Below are 19,664 nucleotides of genomic sequence, written 5' to 3'. Positions count from 1 at the left end.
TTATTTAAATTAATCTGGTTAGGGGTTTTTTTCTGCTATTAAGAGTTAAACTCTAGCTTAAATGGAAGATGTGATGCCGAAAAATATATTTGGTCACTGAAGTGAGCAGTGACTGTGTATAGTCTAAGGAGCTTGGAAAGAAAAGCGTCTGGACTTCTTTAAGTTTCCTTGAAGACGTTTCACCTTCCATCTGAGAAGCTTCTTCAGTTCTGAGAGCAGCTAGTGGAGAGTCCCAGATTTTAAGCCCTATGGGAGTGTCCCCAAGAGGGTCATGTGATTTTTTGAGGTCAAATGGACCTCAATATATCACATGATAGGGTGGGGCTAGGTTTCACAATGGGTTCACCTGAAACCTTGGCTGGTTGTGACCCACACCCATTTTCCCACCTTGGCTCGTGTGATTAGGTAGAGGATCAATAGGGGGTCCATGACCCTCTTAAGGGTGACACACCCATAGGACTTAAAACCTGGAACTCTCCACCATTTGATCTTAGAACTGAAGAAGCTTCTTGGATGAGAGGTGAAACGTCTTCAAGAAACTTAAAGAAGTCCAGACGCTTTTCTTTCCAAGCCCGTTAGACCACGATGACCTGGATGACTGAGAACCTTCACAGACATGTCTGTGTATAAATGTGTCTACTGTGTGGGAGGCAGGGACCCCCAGAGTGGAAGTGGAAGCGTGATGACTTTTACTTACCAGGTCTTTCCATAAACTGCTGCTGTGGCTTTGTACAGTTCTTCTTAGCATAATTTGTAAAAGTACAATCCGCCTCTTTCAGAGCAGTGATGACCCATTAGACTACACTAGACTTTAAATCTATCAGGCCTCTGACAGTCTGACTCCATTACAGATTACATTAGAATCTATCATTTGATGAGCTACTCGTGTCCCTTAGTTTGAAAACAGGAGCCAGGCTGACCAAGTACACGTCCCTAAAACTTTAATGTAAGAACAACATGAAACATTTACGTTGTCTCTACTTTCCTCCAAGTAATAAATGTTTAAAGTGTTTTCAACATGTAAAATTGGGAGTTTAGTTCCACTTATCTGGAATAAATGTGAGTAAGATGATCTGAATTGGAATAAAACACTCATAGTTATTGTTTTACCAGCAGACTGATCAGAACAAGAGGCGTCTCCAAAGTCAGAGTCAGAGTGGGAGTATACAGAGAAATAGTGAATGGAGTGAGGGACTAGGCAATGCAATAGCCTCCAGAGATAGAGACAGGACTGGGATATATGTACATTTGCAACGCGGAGCTAAGGCATTGACAGACTTTTCCTGCTGGAGCTCAACTGTTGGCTCAGTTTTTGGATTTTCAGAGAAGCTTCGCTGAATTAAAAATTCCAAAATAATTTGTAATATAATGGTGAGTAGATTTCAAATTGTTATCTTGAAAATGCTATACTGTGGGCTTTCCCTTTTCTAAAAGAACCGATCCTTTTTCTTTAGCGTTTTAATAGCAGGGCAGAAAGAGTAATCACCACCAGTCACCTGTGTGGTATTGACTTCTTATCTGCGTTAGGACACATCCTGTGCTCCTTTCACCTGCATCATGAAAACTCATCAGAGAAATTGAATGTGCAAAACAGACACAGTGTCATAAATGCTGTTCAGCACATGATGTTTTTGTGTTTCATAGTAAACACACAACTTTGGCTTCCACTCACGGGGGGAAATATGAAAGGAGCTGCTATTTTGTGGAATAACCAAAATGCTGTAATTACTAAACTTTCTTCATATCTTTGATTCATGTGTTTAGAGGAAATGGCAGTTAAAAAAAAACATTTTAGGACGCTGTGGAGTGTCATGAAATTCTACAGCACATAACAGGATTTTACCTTTGCTGCTGTGATTGCCATCTGAAGATGAAAACACTATCAGGATGGTGGCAGAGAGACGTAAAGCACATGTGAGTTCAGAGGGCAAGTGTTCCATGAGGGTTTGCATATGCATGTGTGACCTCTTCAGGTCTCAGGTCAACCATATAAACCTGGCTCTGCACAGAAGTGTTGATTTTTTTATTAACTGAACACACCGAAGCTGCTGAAGTTCTCATTTGGGAATCCAAAATAAAAGTTTTATGTTGCCTTCATGTAAGATTATTCTTCTATTGTTCTTTTCTCCTTTTTCAAATATGAATATATTTGTAATTTCTGCACTGATCACAGATATTTCTAAGACAGTAGTAAAGGCTGGAGTCTGAATATGACGGGTAACAAGTGGGTCTCTTGGGGAGCGGATAGGGAAGCAGTCTGGTGTTTTTCAGCCTCTCTTAAATCACTGTAAACCTCCTATGCAGCAAAGCATTCTCATTCACAGAAACTCACTGACTTTCTTTGAAGGCTTTAGGAAGCACAACACTGGTGTACTGTACAGCCCACGTCTTTAAACAGAGTTTATAGAACAGATGATGCTATTTTAAAGTGCTGAATATCTGAGAACAATCTCCATATTTCAAGGAAATTAGATAACAAGCATATGAAGAATATAAAGTGCAAAACACTATAAACAGAATATTGGTGGAATTGTTTTTTATTCTCTTGTTGACACTATTTCCACAAATGTATTGCAAATGTCACAAAATGTAACAAGTACATTTTCATTCTGTCATATCATAAGTTTATGCCAAAACTTATTTGATTTAAACTGCATTAAACTGAAATTACTCAGCGTGCAATGTATCAGTTGCAATCAGCCTCACCTTTCGTGTGCAGCTGGTCCCAGTACAAATCATTCCCAGATACTAGGTGCTTCACCTAATCACAACCAACCATGCTTAGCGAGTCATGTGTCAGATTTTGTGTTTATTATAACACAACGCTGTGGCTGTAGCTCAGGAGGCAGAGCGAGTCATCTACTAACTGGAAGGTTGGTGGTTTGATCCCTGCTGCCCCAGACTGCATGCCAAACTATCCTCGGGAAAGATATGGATCCCTGCATCCCATTCAGTGTTAATGAGAATGTCAGATAGAGAGGACTTAGACACAGAAAAAGTGCTTGTATAAATGTATGCGTGGATGACGTGTGTAATATAAAGTGCTTTAAGTGCTCGAGTAGAGTAGAAAAGCACTTTATAAGAACCAGTCCATTTATAATGCAGATTTCTTGCCATGTTTCTACATGTAGACAAACATATATAAAATAAATATAAATAGTACAAATAGTAGGTTCCTCTATTTGGCAGCTTCTCTCTCTCTTCTCCATCTTTGCTCCCTGGTGATCAGGTTTGTACCCTACTTGCGCTGCACTGTGGAAGTGTTTCTTCTGGATCAGCTCTTGTTTTTGTGCTTACGTCACTCTGCTGCAGTTGTCATCTTTCATCACAATGAGGTGTCTGGCTCTTGGCCTTTTCTGCCTGTTGTGCTGTAACGCAGCGCAGATGTACAGACGCCGCCCCAGACCCATCACAGCAAGAAGCAGCACAACTTTCCCAATCAAAGCAGTTGGTAGGTGATTAGTCGGTGACCACAGCATTTCTGTATCAGTTTTGCCATTTCATCCCAAACTCACCCCAAACTTCCTAATTGTCTTTGATTATAGAGAATCCATGTAAAGCCATCCCGCTGGATTTCGTCTTTGTGATTGACAGCTCCAGAAGCATCCGTCCTAATGACTATGAGAAAGTGAAGACCTTCATCATCAACCTGCTTCAGTTCCTCGAAATTGGCCATAATGCAACACGGGTCGGTCTGCTGCAGTATGGCAGCGTGGTCCAGCCTGAGTTCTCCCTCAGCACCTACACCACCAAGAGCGAGGTAGAGCAGGCAGTGAGGAATATGGAGCACCTCGCCACGGGGACCATGACGGGTCTGGCCATCCAGTACACCATGGAGACAGCCTTCACCGAGGAACATGGAGCCCGACCAATGAACCTACACATCCCACGAATTGCTATGATTGTGACTGATGGAAGACCTCAGGACACAGTAGAGGAGATTGCAGCTCAGGCAAGACAGGCTGGCATGCAGATTTTTGCTATTGGAGTAGGCAGGGTGGATATGAACACACTGAGGGCCATAGGGAGTGAGCCGCACTCGGAGCATGTGCATCTGGTGGCCAACTTTAGCCAGATAGAAACCCTGATCTCTGTGTTCCAGTCCAAACTGTGTGGAGGTGAATAATCCCGTCTATTTTAAGTGTCTCTCTGTATTTTTAAAATGCATGTGTGTCTACTCATGCTTGAGTGTTTGTGAATGTTCTTGCGTGCATTAGGTTCAGACATGTGTGAGGTGGTGGACCATCAGTGTCAGCATATCTGTGTGAGTAGCCCTGCCTCATACAGGTGCAAGTGCAGGGAAGGATACATCCTAAACCCTGATGGCAAGACGTGTACAGGTAACCCCCTCCCTTCTGTTATTTACATAGCTACAGTCTTTTAACACTGCTCAAAAAATGACAGCATCACTTAGAGAAGACATGAGATATCAATGAGAAAAAACCATGCTGGATATCTATACTGATATGGACCAGGTAATGTATTGCCTGCAGAGTTGATAGATGAATTCAAACTCAAAATGGTATTCAGTAGTTTGTATGGCCCCCACGTGCTTGGGATCTTCTCCCAAAGCTGGACCAGAGCATCACTGAGCTCCTGGACAGTCTGATGGGCAACCTTTTCTCTGAAAAGCAGAGACACTAGAGGTGAAGCTGCTGATTCTATGACAAATGCCAATCATAATCAATTGGTGCTTCGTGTTACGGACAGGGCCCACCAGAGGACATCGGGCCCTTAGGCCACCCTCATGAAGTCTATTTCTGAATTTTTGGTCAGAGGCATTCACACCATTGGCCTCTTGGAGGTCACTTTGTAGCTCTGGAGTCCTCATCCTGCTGCTCCTTGTACAAAGGACCAGATGATGGTCTGATGGCTTAAGGACCAAAAATGGATCACGTGACCTTTTGCATAACAGATTTTGCCCATCTGGCCACCTTATTTTCATTTTTGGTTTACTCTCACGGTTTGGCTGCAAAAACAATCACTGAAACCCTCGTGTTGCCTTTTTACACCAGACTGACACAACTCGCGACTCATGATTTTCACTCAGATCAAAGCAAAGTAAAATGGGAATGGGAGTGTCAGTTTAAAAAGTCTCAGTATCTCACTGACTGGCTTATATTTAGTTTCTGCTGTCCCTGACTGACTGGTTACTGCAGGTTTCCTTCTGCACACTGAACTGTAGGTGATTGTTCTCCACACTGTTGCAGCAGAGGACACGTGTGCAGTGGTCGATCACGGCTGTGAACACATCTGTGCAAACCTGCCTCGTGGTTATGAGTGTCGGTGCCGTCCAGGATATCAACTCACCATAGACCTGAAGACGTGCAACAGTAATATTACATTTCTTTACTCATAGGAAACTGTTTTATTCAAATTTCATGACTTATTGTTAGAGTCATAATGGAAACACAACTTGCTTCCTGCCACAATGTTGTGTTTGTGGATTAAAGTGTTGGCTTTAAATCACCATATAAAGCAAATACGAATAAAATACAATAATTTATCTGGTCTTGGATAAAGGAACTCAGTGTCATGAAGCCAACACTGCCCAAAGGCACAGTCACCGTGAGAAGTTTTTTCCTACCAGTAATGTCTGTTAACCCACTGATGGAAAATTTTCCCCTTTGCTCCTTCGGTGGATGTTAACAAAAAGCAAAGTGGGGGAGATTTCCTGAAGGAAGTGTGCTTTTGCAATCAGCTGCTGAAATGTAGAGGTGTATCTGGAGTGTCATAGCATATCCCAATCCAAACAAGAATGAGTTCAATCATCACAGTGGGTTCACACTCTGCACCTTTAGAGTGGATTTTTTTAATTTTAAAACGAAATAATTAGATTTAGCAGTCTTATTCTTGTGTATTGGGCATGTTTTTATTAATCTGAAAAGTCTTGTCATAAAAACAACAACAAAATAACCAGTGAAAAAGTGGAATATCTAATAAGAGATTCACCCTCTCCAGGAATAGACCACTGTGACCTGGGGAATCATGGCTGTGAGCACAACTGTGTCACTGTTCCAGAGTCCTATATCTGCACATGTAAAAGGGGCTACGTCCTCAATCTCGATGGCAAGACCTGCAGCAGTAAGTACTGTTTTTTTAATCATTCATAATGCGGCAAAATAAAGTGAAAACACAGCAAATATACAGCATCTTATGAAACATTCAAACAGTGCTGGCTACAGCAAGCACGACATAAATTTCATCCAATGCGTCCTTGCAGAAATCGATCACTGCGCCGATGGCACCCATGGATGTGAGCAGGAGTTTATGAACACAGAAGACAGCTGTGTGTGCAAATGCAGAAAAGACCACACACTCAGACCTGATGGGAAAACGTGCCAAAGTAAATTCAGTGCTTTTTCATATTTAATTTAAAAAAAAATAGCTCCACATTTTCTTTATATAGAGAGCATAGAAAGCCGCCTGTTTACATTGCACAACACATCTACAACAACTGTCTGATACCATTCCAGCCAACTTTAAGTGTACAGAAATTGACAGATTGGTCGATGATTCTAAGATGTAAAAGTGTCACATGAGATCTAGGATGATTATCTAGCTTTTTGGATCTTTGGATTGCTTCTGTTTGTTCAGAGCTGAGAAATAAAAGAATATACAGGAAAGCCTGAGGAGCTCTTTCTTTATAGCCGGCTCTTATGTGCTCAGTATTTTTCGAAAAACGGAAACTATTTTTACAATCTAATGTAAAATTTGCAAGTTAGTAAAAGTAATCACTACCTGTCTTTTTGTACTGATAAAATGACTTCCTCTAGAGATCGATCACTGCGCTGATGGCGCCCACGGATGTGAGCAGGAGTTTATGAACACAGAAGACAGCTGTGTGTGCAAATGCAGGAAAGGCTACACACTCGAATCTGATGGGAAAACCTGCAAAAGTAATTTTAAATGAGCTGTTTCCATGTTATTGGTGCTGTTTTTATCCATATTTTTTTTTAAAGTTATTCCACATATTCTTCATACATATAGAGCATAAAAACACCCAAGTATTGATTTATAGCTTGTCTAATGATGTGTACATTCGCATCTATTGTCTCATATAATTCTAACCATGTTTGAGCATATGGAAGGCATTCGACTGGCTGATGTAGAAATGTGTCACATTGATGTCTGGGAGGATTATTCAATTATGTGAACTTACCGCTGTTTCTGTGTGTTCACTAATAAAATTAAAAAAAAAACAAACACAAAAACTGCAAGATGTAAATGTTCTGCGTATTTTTCAAATAATAGAAACCAGTTTAACCAGTTTGATCCACAATTTTTCATGTAAAAATTCAACACTTAGTTAAAACCTTCTGTTTTTGCTTGTTACCTAATTTCTCCTTTGTCTTTGTGACCCGCCAAAATGATTTCTAACAGAGATCGATCACTGCGCTGATGGCGCCCACGGATGTGAGCAGGAGTTTATGAGCACAGAAGACAGCTGTGTGTGTAAATGCAGGAAAGGCTACACACTCAGACCTGATGGGAAAACCTGCAAAAGTAATTTTAAATGAACTGTTTCCATGTTATTGGCACTGTTTTTTCATCCATCTTTTTTAAAAGAAAGTTATTCCATTTATTCTTCATAGGTACAGAGCATAAAAACACCCAAGTAATGATTTACACCATATTTAATGCTGAGTACATTCACATCTATTGTCTCAATATAATTCTAACCAGCTTTGAGTATATGGAATACATCTGATTGGCTGATGTAGAAATGTGTCACATTAAGGTCTGAGAGGACTATTCAGTTATATGAACTTACCGCTAATTTTGTGTTCACTAATACAATTTAAAAACATACAGAAAAACTGCAAGATGTAAATGTTCTGTTTTGTTTTTCAAAACAGTTTAACATTTCCGATCCACAATTCTTGATGTAAAAATTCAACAGTTAGTTAAAACTTTCTGTTTTTGCTTGTTATCTAATTTCTTTTTTGTCTTTGTGACCCGCCAAAATGATTTCTAACAGATATCAATCACTGCGCTGATGGTGCCCACGGATGTGAGCAGGAGTTTATGAGCACAGAAGACAGCTGTGTGTGCAAATGCAGGAAAGGTTACACACTCAGACCTGATGGGAAAACCTGCAAAAGTAAGTGTAGCTGAACTGTGTTTCCGTGTTATTGCTGTGGTTTGTGACAAAAACACTTTTGCTCGTAACTGTAATGTGAGGCAACACTTGACTGATTCATATCATGTGTTATGCTGCAAACTGACATCCACATGCCTCTGTAAAAATGTTGTTAAAGCAGAATAAGCAATGTAATAATTAGGGTTACCCACTCTTGAATAAACTTATTTCACATTCTGATAACAGTAGAGGCTGTAGTCATGATGATGCAAAACATTTATCCTCCACCGTTCATCACTTATAGTAAGAGATTAATTACAGATTTATAGATTCACTGCATTGAACTCAGTCTTGAATTCAGCTTTATCTGAATTTGATTAAAAGAACTTGGCAATAATGGAAGCACTGCTCTCCTGCAGAGATCGATCACTGCGCTGATGGCACCCACGGATGTGAGCAGGAGTTTATGAGCACTGAAGACAGCTGTGTGTGCAAATGCAGGAAAGGCTACACACTCAGACCTGATGGGAAAACATGTCAGAGTGAGTCTGAGCTCATTTGGTGTCATAAAAAATAACAGTTTTTCCACCAGAGAATTGTTTAACACTTTCTAGTGACCCATGAATCACAATCGTAATGTGAAAACACTGATTGCCGAAATACTTTGGAATCATTGTTGGGGGTAAGTGTTAAGTGAATATCACATACATGATAGATGTTGAAATGCAGGCATTCGGTGGGTTAAGCATAGAACTACGTTTGAATCTTTTCAGTAAGCTGTGTTGCAGTGAGTCTTATTATTATTTTTCTCTGCTTTTACTAGTTTTCTCTAGAGGCATCTCATCTGCAGAACTATAACACTCTGCACAACACAAGACAGAAAAATCTTTATAGGAGACAAAAATAAACCAAATTCAGAATGTGACGTTTTTCATCTGCATGTTTTCAAATGTTTCTATGATTGTTTATGTCCCCTATTTGGGTATTTATGTGTTGCATAACTTTGAGTGTGTTTTTGAACCCAGTTATGAGGTCAGCGCTAATCCCATGGCTCACTAAAAGATATATCTTTTCCCTCCCCTGGATTAAGGGATATTCTGTTTACCACCACACAGCATTCATAATGTCAGAGAGTTATTAGACCATTTATTGTATTTGTAGCCTCACAATATATCATATAAATGCTAATTCTGCAATACACTTATACGTGCTACAGCAACATCATGGTAATCTTTGATTCTGTGTAATTAAACTGAAAGGTCTGGATCTGTGTCAGACAGTGCACCGTGGCTGTGAACATCAGTGTGTCAGCACCAATGATTCCTACATCTGTAGATGTTTTGAAGGATTCATACTGGCTGAGGATGGGAAGAGCTGCAAAAGTAGGATTACTCTTATATGGACTGTCTTCTTGAGAATAAAATGTAAAATAAATAAAGGTATATATTTTAAATGTCCTTCTTTTTCCAGCAGAACCTGAGTGCAGCGAAGGAGTCATGGATCTTGTGTTTGTGATTGATGGCTCCAAGAGTCTGGGCCCCAACAACTTTGAGTTGGTCAAGCAGTTTGTAAACAGCATTGTGGACTCGCTGGACATTTCCAAGACGGGCACTCATGTGGGTCTTCTTCAGTACTCCACAAAGGTGCGCACAGAGTTCACCTTGGGCCAGTACTCCACAGCACAACACATCAAGAGTGCCGTGAACAGGATGCAATACATGGGAAGGGGCTCCATGACTGGCTCAGCCCTGCGCCACATGTTTGAGTCTAGTTTTTCAACCAAAGAAGGTGCCAGGTTCAACATTCCCCGTGTCAGCATCGTGTTCACTGATGGAAGATCACAAGATGATGTTTCTGAATGGGCCACTAAAGCAAAGAATTCCGGTATTTCTAGTCATCCCGATGTACGACAACCTCAGAGTATCTTCTTCCTAATACGAGTTTCATGTTGTTATGATGTTTTCTGATACTTTTCAGGGATCACGATATACGCTTTGGGAGTTGGCAAAGCCATCGAACAGGAGCTGAGAGAAACTGCGTCAGAGCCAGATGAGAAGCACTTGTACTACGCTGAGGATTTTGAAAAAATGGCAGAAATTACAAAGAAACTCAAGTCCAGAATATGTGCAGGTACTCCAAACAAGGCAGAAGTACAGGAATCCCCGCAAGGGTCTCAAAAATATGTGATCTTTCTTAATAGATTAAACAAATGCTATGTTTGAGGCTATTCAGGTAAAGTGGAGCTATAATAAGGGCAGATTGGTGAAAAAAATGTAGCGTTACTGCCACCTATCTGCTGCTGCCATGGTAACCTGTGATTTTAGCAGAGCAGCCACTCTGTGCAATACCGTCTACTGTATTATATCAAGTAACTCATCAGTCTTTTATGCTCTGCAGTTATATGTCCTCCCTGCATGTCCCTCACATTCTCCACAGGCAGAGACAAGAAAGCAGAAAAGGATTAGGGGAGAAAGGACGAGATAAGAAAAAGAATCCAGGGACTGAAAGTCTTTCACAACCTATAAACTTTTCTTCTGCAGATAAACCATCTGATGAAAACATGTGCCAGTGTGAAAACATGATAATGTTTCAAAACCAAGTCACAGAGAAGCTGAAGAGCCTGGTTCAGAATAATATCCTTTTGTGCTCACTGCACAGTTACTGTTCAGGATTGCCACTGCCAAACTATTTCATGTGTCATTCATGTGTTTTGTTATGTGTTTTTTTTTTAAACCTTGAACACAGTTTGCAGCTAAATTGGATTATTCCATTCACGCTCACTTTTGCTTAAGGACAAGTTTTAAAATGTAGGTTAAGTGGGGATCAGACGCTGGTTAATCCCACGATGTCTCTTTTGTCCTGTGATCTCAGAAAACTCTCATTATGCGTCAAAAATTTCAATTATGACACATTTTTAAAGGGACCCTGGTTACTCATATTAAACTTGGGAGCTCTCTAATAGACTGACAACATTTCCAGGGTGTAGCCCTCCTTTCATCTTACGGCAGCTGGTAGAGGGATAGCCTTTTGGGAGAAGTCTGCATAGATCAAATTTATATACATATATAGCTTGTGATCAAATACTAAATTTATTGTTTCAGGTAATCAGCATAATAGTTGCTTCATAGGTTTTAAAACTTTGATTAGGAGCAGGCAGAGGCTGATAAATACCAGATCTGTCAGCTGATTACTCAGTTACCTCAATCACACTGATGACATGAAAGTATAAACAGCTTTGAGGGTGGCAAATGCATTTTCACTTACACTACATCAGGAAATCCAATCATTTCCCAGTAACAGATCTAAAACTTCACTGGCCAGAGAGGTATAAGTAACTCCTTAACATGCCTACTTGCAGCCATGTCAAAGAGGCTGGAGACTCTTGAGAATCAACTTGTGCATAAATGAAAGGTCGAGACTCATCAGTCTACTCTGCGGCATCTCCAGGATCCCTTTAATCCTGCTCAACAAGCTACGATGGAACATATGCAAATGCAGCTCTTCCTACTGAAGATATTTATAAGCTCTTCTAAAAATACAGTGTATTACTTCTGAAGTATTGTTAATGTTATGTAATGGAATATCGCATAATTAACTCTTTGTACAGAAGACTGACAAATAAACATTTTACACTTCATAATTTTGGCTTTTTAAAAATGATATTTTCACCATAAACGATTCTAAGCGGTCTTCAAGTCATCTATGGCACTTAAACTTTTGACTAAAAGTAAAAAAGAAAGCAATGGATTCATTCAGCATTTTTAAACTTTTGCTGGTTTTGCTGACTAAAAATAATTACAACGATAAAACTAAAAAAATATCTACTTATTAAGAATTTGCTATTATAAACATGACCACAAGGTGGTGGATTTCATCCAGAGGGGGCACTCCTATAGAGGGGAGGACACGCACACACATTTCATGCACATGTTGCCTCCTCCTCCTGTATGAATAGTGTGACTGTGAGCAGGAGGCAGTCAGGGAGCATTCAGCAGTATTGCCTGCATTGCCTAGCTGCATGGTCATAACACATCGTTGTCTGGGGCAAGAGGGCAGCAGGCCATGCATGAACACACAGACAGACAAGGGGATATAATGGTGCTCAGTTACTCTTAGGAACTGGAGAGAGTTCAGCGTTCCACGTTTTCACTGCCAAACAGTCTCTGAAAACAGAAAGCCCTGAGACTCGTGTTTGCTTGCTCCTATTCCAAGTTTTTGATTCATCTCAACCCATTTTTTCCCCCCAAACATGGGGTGCTCCTCATCCAGTGCACAGACCGTTGATCAAGAAAAAAGACCAGGCACAAAGCCTGAGGAGAGCAATGGAGACACAGTGGGTAAGTAGTGATCATGAGTATGTATGCATTTCATAAAATGTATACAGTGGTTGCTCCAAGGCTCTGTTACTTTACTCAGTCAGGTCTTGCTCAGGGGTGCTGCTGCTGGTTGCTCTAGTACATGGTGTGCTTTCTCACTTATACTCTGCTAGGCAGCATACTTTAGAACCTCATGGAAGAAACATTCACGCTTATCCACTTTATCAAACCCATAAGTGGTTGGTAATATTTCTTTTTTCATTTAATAATTTTTAACTCATCAGAATGATGGTTGAATGTATCAGGACAAAACAGTGAACATCACTATGTTTTATTGTTGAAATGTGACCTGAGAAATTTTGAGAAATTCTCAAAAAGCATTCCCTAAAGATAATTCAGTGTTTAGATTTGCTTGAACCCGTCGGGGGTTGAGTGCAGCTCTTAAAGCATATCGCTGTGTGAAAGCCAGCTGGGAGTGTTTAGGGGCCTATTTGCAGCCTAAGGCAAATCCAGACAGTTTTGTACTGTAGTGGGATCTTTAAATGATATTTCAAACAGTAGTTTAAAGAAATAAAATCAAACAGATATGATTGCTTGATGTTTTAAAATTTCCTTTATCAAAACATGCAACACTTCAGTTATAATTAAGGAGTGTCTGAAAGTTGCTCTTTTACAAGCCTGGACACTGATGTTCTGATATTCCTTTTTGTGGAACCGCACAGCAGAGCTCTTAAAAAGTTTTGCATCCAAAACATGCAGTCCTGCTCTCTGGGTAATTGCCATGGTTTGACAGGTTTTGCATACAGTATATGTGCTCCGTATTCAAGCCTGTGCAGAAACCCATCAAATGGCCTGACACAGCCCATGATTGTTCATTCACGGCTCCGTACAACTTTGTGACACATGTCTTGGTCATGCCAGGCACAGCTGCATGTACAGCATGTTATCACTGACATTCCCCACATACACACACGCAGCAGGACACACACGGGCCTTGTTAGAGAGTGTGACAGCAGTCGAAAGATGTAATCTCGCTTTTGAGGAAGTAACCTGAAATGTTCTAAACGTATTCCTGCCTGCCACAGTTTCTTTTTGTGAGGTGTTCCATTTCCCCAGTGCCACTGCACCACTCTTGTGTCACAGTATTGTCTCTCCTGCCAACCAGCTTGAGTCACCTGGAAAAGCATGGGTCTCTTTTCCAGGCTCTTACATCATTCTGCCAAGAAAACCAGTTATTGTACTCCTTGCCTGGGCGGGCTTTTTCTAAATGTGTCTGAATGGGTGGAGGTTTTAAATCGTACAGTATACGGTCTGTCTGACAAACCAGCTGTGTACCATCCAAGCCACCAATGGTCCCATCCCCAGTCTGGGCCCCTGGTCTGTGTGCCCCCCTCCCCCTCCTCCCTCTAATGGCACTGTTTTGACTGGGATCTCTGTCATCTTTGGCTGTGAAATCATGTTGACACACAAGTCATCCATGCCTGGAGTGGCTGTGTCTGTCTCAACCCAAACACACACATTCGCATATTTTTTAACACAAGTTCTCGGTTATTGTCCGGACAACAGCTTTCTAGTCTCTGTTGATAGTGGGTGCCATTGATTAAACAGTAGGACCTGGTGGAAAACCGATAAAAATATCTGAAAACACCTTTACTCTTATGCAGTTTTACACTATTCCCTCAGTCACCATGTTAATAACAACACTGAGCTCACATAAACACCTCTATGCATTGCGTGTTCTTCCACTGGCTCATTTTCATTCAAGTTGCCAGGCCGTCACATTCCCTTCCACCCATCACTCTCAGCCCTTTTTGTGCTTCTGACAGACAAATAAAATCAGGAAGCTGCAGCGTCCAAACTATCCACCCATTCAGCTAACTGAACCCTTCTGCTTGTGAACAATATCCTTTTCATGTTTTAGCTGTGAAATAAGACAGGGCGAAAGCTGTTAGGCTTCTGTGAGTCCTGTAACTGAGATGTGCATTGACGTTTTTGATATTTGAGTCCAAGTATTCAAGCCCAGTATTGTTGCATACTGCAGCCTGTTCACACCCACAGTGTGTGGAAGAGCAGAGACTGGGGAGGGAGACTAAAGGTAGAGACATCTCTTTAAATTCAGCAAGCCATCATCGCGTGTATTGTTCTTCCTCTGAGAGTGCGTGTCCTCAGGGCTCTAGACAAACACGAGCTCCAATAAGTCATATTCTCAACTACGGAAATGAAAGGAAGTTTTCCTCAGCACGCATTCTGTGTGCCCCTTATTGCTAATTTCCTTTCCCCTGCGTTTCATGTTAACTTGATTTAAAAGTTTTGCTCTATTGATAGGTTTAGGGTTTTTTACAGTTTTAGTGGTCCACATGCACATAAAGATGCAATACATTTACAATACATTTTTTGTGTGGGAATAAAACAACTGGGAAAGAACCATTAAACACGTAACTACCTGAAGAACCTTCTACAATCCTTCTTTTGTTATTTAGTATTGTCATGAATTCAGTGATTATCATTAGCTGAGCCTGCTGATCAATGCTGAACTTGTGTCAGTCATAAGTCTTAACTGAGTTCTTCATTTGTCATCTCTGCATTGACAGCAGTCAAAAACGGCATCATTGCAGAAGATCCTCAAACCATCGAGGACCAGATGCAGCTTCCTGTGCAGACTGCGTTACCCGATGATCTTCAGAGGGGTGCTGATGATGAAGCTGAGGCCGTGTTAGTGGCCCTGGAGGCCCAAGAAGACCTTGGCTCTGGGGAGGACCTTCTAGCTGCTTCTGAGGTAAAGGAAGAACCTACTGCTACTGAAGAGACAGCGCCAGAGGCTGCTGCTTCTGCTCCTGCTGAGCCTGAGACTGCTATAGCAATTGTTGAGGCACTACCCCCGGTTGAAGAAGCCGCCCCTGTAGAAACTGTAGAGGCAGAAGCCCCTCCTGAGGTTGAAGCTCCTGTTGAGACTGCAAAAGAGGCCCCTGCTGTTGAATCATCAGCTGAAACGGTGCAGGCAGAGGCCTCTGCCATCACTGAGGAGGTGGTCGCAGTGCCTGTCGCTGAACCGGTTATATCTGAGCCAACTGTGAACCCAGTTATTGCGGAAGAGGCTTCAGCTGAGGCTGTGGGGGCCCCTGCTGAAGTGGCTGCACCTGCGCAGGCTTCAGCTGACAATTCTGAACCAGAGGCTGCTTTACCTGCACCAAGCGAAGCTTTAACAGAAACACTGGCTGAGTCTTCAGCACCAGCTGAAATTTCAGAACCAACTGAAGCTGCACCACCTGCTGAACCCTCGGTGCCTATTGAAGCTGCAGAGCCGGTAATAGACACAGAGATTGCTACTGCAACTATCCCAGAGATGCCAGCGTTATCTTCTGTCACAGATGAGACCAAAGTTGAGCCACAGCCTGCTGCCGAGGAGCTGACAGACCCTACTCCAGCTCCTGCTCCAGCAGAGGCACCCAGCACCACAGAGGATGCCCATGCTCCAGCTTCAGGAGTTGAACCTGCTGCTACTGAGCCGGTCCAGGATGCAGAGGTTCCAGCTCCTGCTCCAGCTGCTTCAGAAACCCTTTCTGAGGTAGCCTCAGAAGCTCCACCAGCCTGTGTCACCCAAGAGACCACTGCAGACAGTGTAGCAGCAGTGGAGGCTCCTGTGGTTGAGCCCACCCCTACAGAAACTGAAGCCCCTTCAGCACCAGCCCCATCTACCGATCCAGCTCCTGAAGATTCACCAGGTGGTATGGACCATTAATGCCTCCAGATTACCTTTTCTTTTGACATTGTTTCTTGGCTTGTTTAAATAAAAAGCAACATTTAAGTAATATTTCCATATTAACAACAAAATGTTTGTTTTAAATGTACACAACAGAGTTTATTGTTAGATTTCACTCGTCAAAACAGATTTTTGGCACAGTTTTGGCATAGTTCATACTCTGCAATTTGCCATGGCCACATGCCCTGCAGAGTAAAACTAATAAGAGCTGAAGGATTACAACTGGGTTTTAGAGGATGATAGCTGCCACTGAGCCTCTTGAGGGAGTTTATAATGACAGGTTTTCTTGTTGATTTATTTACTTGACTAAACACAGAGTTGTTTCACTGATTAACCTGTCACACTAAATTTCATATCAACCCATCATCCTAATTTTGGAGACAGTTTTTGGGTGGAGGTCAGGCGCAGCAGCATTATTGCCGGTTGAAATAGCTGCAGAACTCTATGCAAACATGTGATAGACGCTGAGCATGTAGGAACAAGCTCAGAGAAGGATGAAAAAGCTGAGGAGAAACAAACCTGGTAATGAGTAACAAATGGACAAGAGTATGTTTGCATCTAAGTAAACAATTAACGGTCTGTCAGGTGGTCAAACACCAGATCTATGCAAGAAAGACTTCTGGTAACTAAACACACATATGGTTACTAACCCCAAACTCTCCATATACTAATCAACCCTCCACACACTCCTCTGTGTACTAATGTGATTGCTTGGAGCTGACAGGATCAGCGGGCTATTGTTGGGCTGTGAGGCCGAACAGATAACGCAGTGTGAGAAACAGAAAGCACACACTCAGAAAGAGAAATGAAGGCTCGTCTTGAGAGTGTCAATTATTGCACAACAGCTCCAGTCAGGCAACTCTCACTCATTGTACTCTGTTATGCACTGCCTACAGACTGATCATGCTCTGCTGCTTTCAATTATACGACTATTAAAACACACTGAAGTTCATCCTGCAAATTTGTGAAGAAAAATCATTTTAAGGGCTCATTTTGAAGGAAAAATCGAATCAACTTGATTTTGAATACACGGTGATTTGCTCGGCTCTAACATGCAGGATTTTATACCTATGCATTTCATCACAATGTGCAGTGACTGAGTTAAAACTTCAGAAAGTAAGCATACATCTCTACACTTTCTCTACACTTTACTGGGTAACCTTGCGTATTAAATCATAATGTGCACCTCCAGTTGTCACCAGTGCTTTGCAAGGCTTTGCACACACGATCTCTTTTTCGACCTTCACCCGACTCTTTATGTTCAGAGAACATGTTGTACTTTCAGGATAGAAACAAGCCTCCACGACTTCTGGCGTGGAAGATGTGCTGTACTGCATAGTTTTCATGAGAATTTTTTGCTCAAGGCTATGTACTAGTATCTGTGTGTTTAACATTTATATATCCTGGTAGGGACTTCAACCTAACTGCACATGTAAGAATGAGAGGGGCTGTAAGGACAATAAAAGCACAAAAAAGCTGTTTATTTGATGGTTAAGAATTAGTTTTAGGGTAAGACACTAAGGTATGCATTATTTCACTGAATACCCCCACAAGCATATAGAAACAAATGTGTGTGTACATTGTAGTAACTTGTAAACCAGTTCAGAGGGACTCATATTGTTTTGTATTGGTTATAAATTTGGTAGTTATAAATCCTCAGAGCCAGTCAGTTTTGACATTAACATAGTTAATGAAAATGCCATGCACGGACCTCCCCCTAATGTTTTTGTGTGTGCATATATATGCAGTGGAGTCTGCAAGCGAGGCGTCTCAGGATACAGAGGGTGAGAAAGCCAAAAAGGAGGACTGAGTTGGTAAGAGCACAGCCACAAACCAAACTATAATCCAGTGCAAACTCTGAAGGATTAGACTGACTTTTCTCTGCAATCAGTGCATACTTGTAAAAAATAGTCTCCTACAGGTGAACTGGATGCATTTTGGTAGAAAAAAACAGAAATAAGTTGAATTCTGTTTATACTCAGTTACAAAGGTAAACTTGAAGAGTGAAAGTGTGAGTCAGATGCTGAAGTGCTGACGTGTTTTTTTTTTTCTTTTCCTTTTAGAGAGAAAAGAATGCAACAAAACGCCCAAAGCTACCACTGTAAACCTACTGGAAGGAAGACAAGATGAAGTAAACAGAAGAATAAAACAACTGATTTTCAGTTTTGTCTCATCAGCACTCACCAAACTTTACACCACATTTCCTAATATTCACTGTGCCTTAAAAACTTTCCTTAGAATCTTTCCCATATTTGTATATAAACCTTTTCAGGAGAGGAACGCGAAGAGTATGTGTTTTTTAATGGGAAATCAAGTCTCTGGATCCACGTACTACACATGTGGCCTGTGACAAGAGGGTGCAATCCTCTGTAAAATCTGTCAACTCTTGCTAGCAACTCTTTCGAGTTTCGAATGGCAGTGCGCTGAAATACAGGAAGGATACTTGGTTATTTAAAGAAGCTGCTTCTGAGGAATACAGCTGTAAATAAAAAACTTAGACAAAGAACTCAAAACTGACAAGAATACAAACCTGGGATGACACACACTGGCTAGGTGTACACTGTACTTAGGCTGTAATAAACTGATTTGTAATTGGTTGAATTTCTAGTTTAATTCTGACATTAAACCATATTTTTTGTTAACTGTTTGCACATTAATTGCAGCCTTTCCAAAGGGGCTCATTTATTCAATAGGAATGACAGTAATAAGTGCTGAGTAACTCAGCACACATGGTTTCAATATTTCAACATTTTATTGGTTCACATTAAAGTGTTTTGATTTGCTTAAATGAAAAGTGGGCAAAGATCACGTATGCAGAGGGTTAGTACTTAAATATACTTTTATAATCAGTCGTTGGTGGGTTAAGGATACAGACGAGGCCATGTTGCTGTTCTGTGAAACCCTTCTGTAGTTGCTCCGTAGCTGGTGGGTGTTTGTGAACTTTTCTTTCTTAAAGTAATGAACCTTCCAACAAAAGGAACTTCGGGGTAACACTGATGTCATACGCTTGTCAGTTTTAGATTGAGTGCATTACACTGCATCGCCTAGTGGGCAGAATATTAAACTAATTAGTTCTACATGCTGAGTTTAAAAGTGTAAGGGCATTAGAAAATTACTGCAACCTCATAAGATGTGATGATGCTTTGGGAACAAATTTTTTTTGATCTTTTTCATTTCACTTCTCACTCCCTGTAATATATTCATTTTCTCCAACTTTGTCTATGATTCTGCTAACCTGTTAGTGTACAGAATAAAGTTTTACTCACTAATACTCTGTCTCTGTAACTGAATTGTGACTGGAGATTATATTGGCTTTTAGTATATGGTGACCACAGTCTCTCCGAGACCCCAGTGCATACTGTAGTGTGTTTAGAGAAGCATACGTACTTAAAACCACTCAAGCATAAGACATCTGAATAGTCACAATACTCTGTTGCTGTATTAGAATGTGGCGCTGGGGATAAAAGGCGCCCTGGTCCGACTACATCCTTTAAATGAATTCAGG

The 19,664-nt window shown here is 41.2% G+C and overlaps 2 protein-coding genes across 3 annotated transcripts; both read left to right on the top strand.

Annotated features, from left to right (window-relative positions):
* The first annotated feature begins 3,359 nt into the window (after positions 1–3,359).
* On the top strand, positions 3,360–11,645 carry LOC134636485 (matrilin-2). Its single transcript, XM_063486485.1, has 7 exons — positions 3,360–3,451; positions 3,546–4,112; positions 4,218–4,340; positions 9,554–9,967; positions 10,061–10,213; positions 10,624–10,716; positions 11,436–11,645. Exons 1-7 carry the CDS (start codon positions 3,385–3,387, stop codon positions 11,489–11,491), a joined length of 1,473 nt encoding a protein of 490 aa, XP_063342555.1. The 5' UTR covers positions 3,360–3,384; the 3' UTR covers positions 11,492–11,645.
* Positions 11,646–12,045: 400 nt separating this feature from the next.
* LOC134635950 (fibrous sheath CABYR-binding protein-like) lies at positions 12,046–19,428 on the top strand. 2 transcript variants are annotated; one of them, XM_063485649.1, is made up of 4 exons: positions 12,046–12,420; positions 14,991–16,121; positions 17,908–17,973; positions 18,223–19,428. In XM_063485649.1, the coding sequence occupies exons 1-3, from the start codon at positions 12,333–12,335 to the stop codon at positions 17,967–17,969; spliced, it is 1,281 nt and encodes a 426-aa protein (XP_063341719.1). In that variant the 5' UTR covers positions 12,046–12,332; the 3' UTR covers positions 17,970–17,973; positions 18,223–19,428. The 2 variants fall into 2 exon arrangements, with proteins under 2 accessions (XP_063341719.1, XP_063341718.1); XM_063485648.1 differs by having other exon boundaries at positions 14,991–16,124.
* The last annotated feature ends 236 nt before the right edge of the window (positions 19,429–19,664 follow it).

Source organism: Pelmatolapia mariae, linkage group LG10_11 (genome assembly GCF_036321145.2).
Source record: "Pelmatolapia mariae isolate MD_Pm_ZW linkage group LG10_11, Pm_UMD_F_2, whole genome shotgun sequence".
NCBI lineage: Eukaryota > Metazoa > Chordata > Actinopteri > Cichliformes > Cichlidae > Pelmatolapia > Pelmatolapia mariae.
The sequence above is the reverse complement of the archived record's forward strand: the minus strand, read 5'-3'. Positions and strand labels throughout refer to the sequence as shown.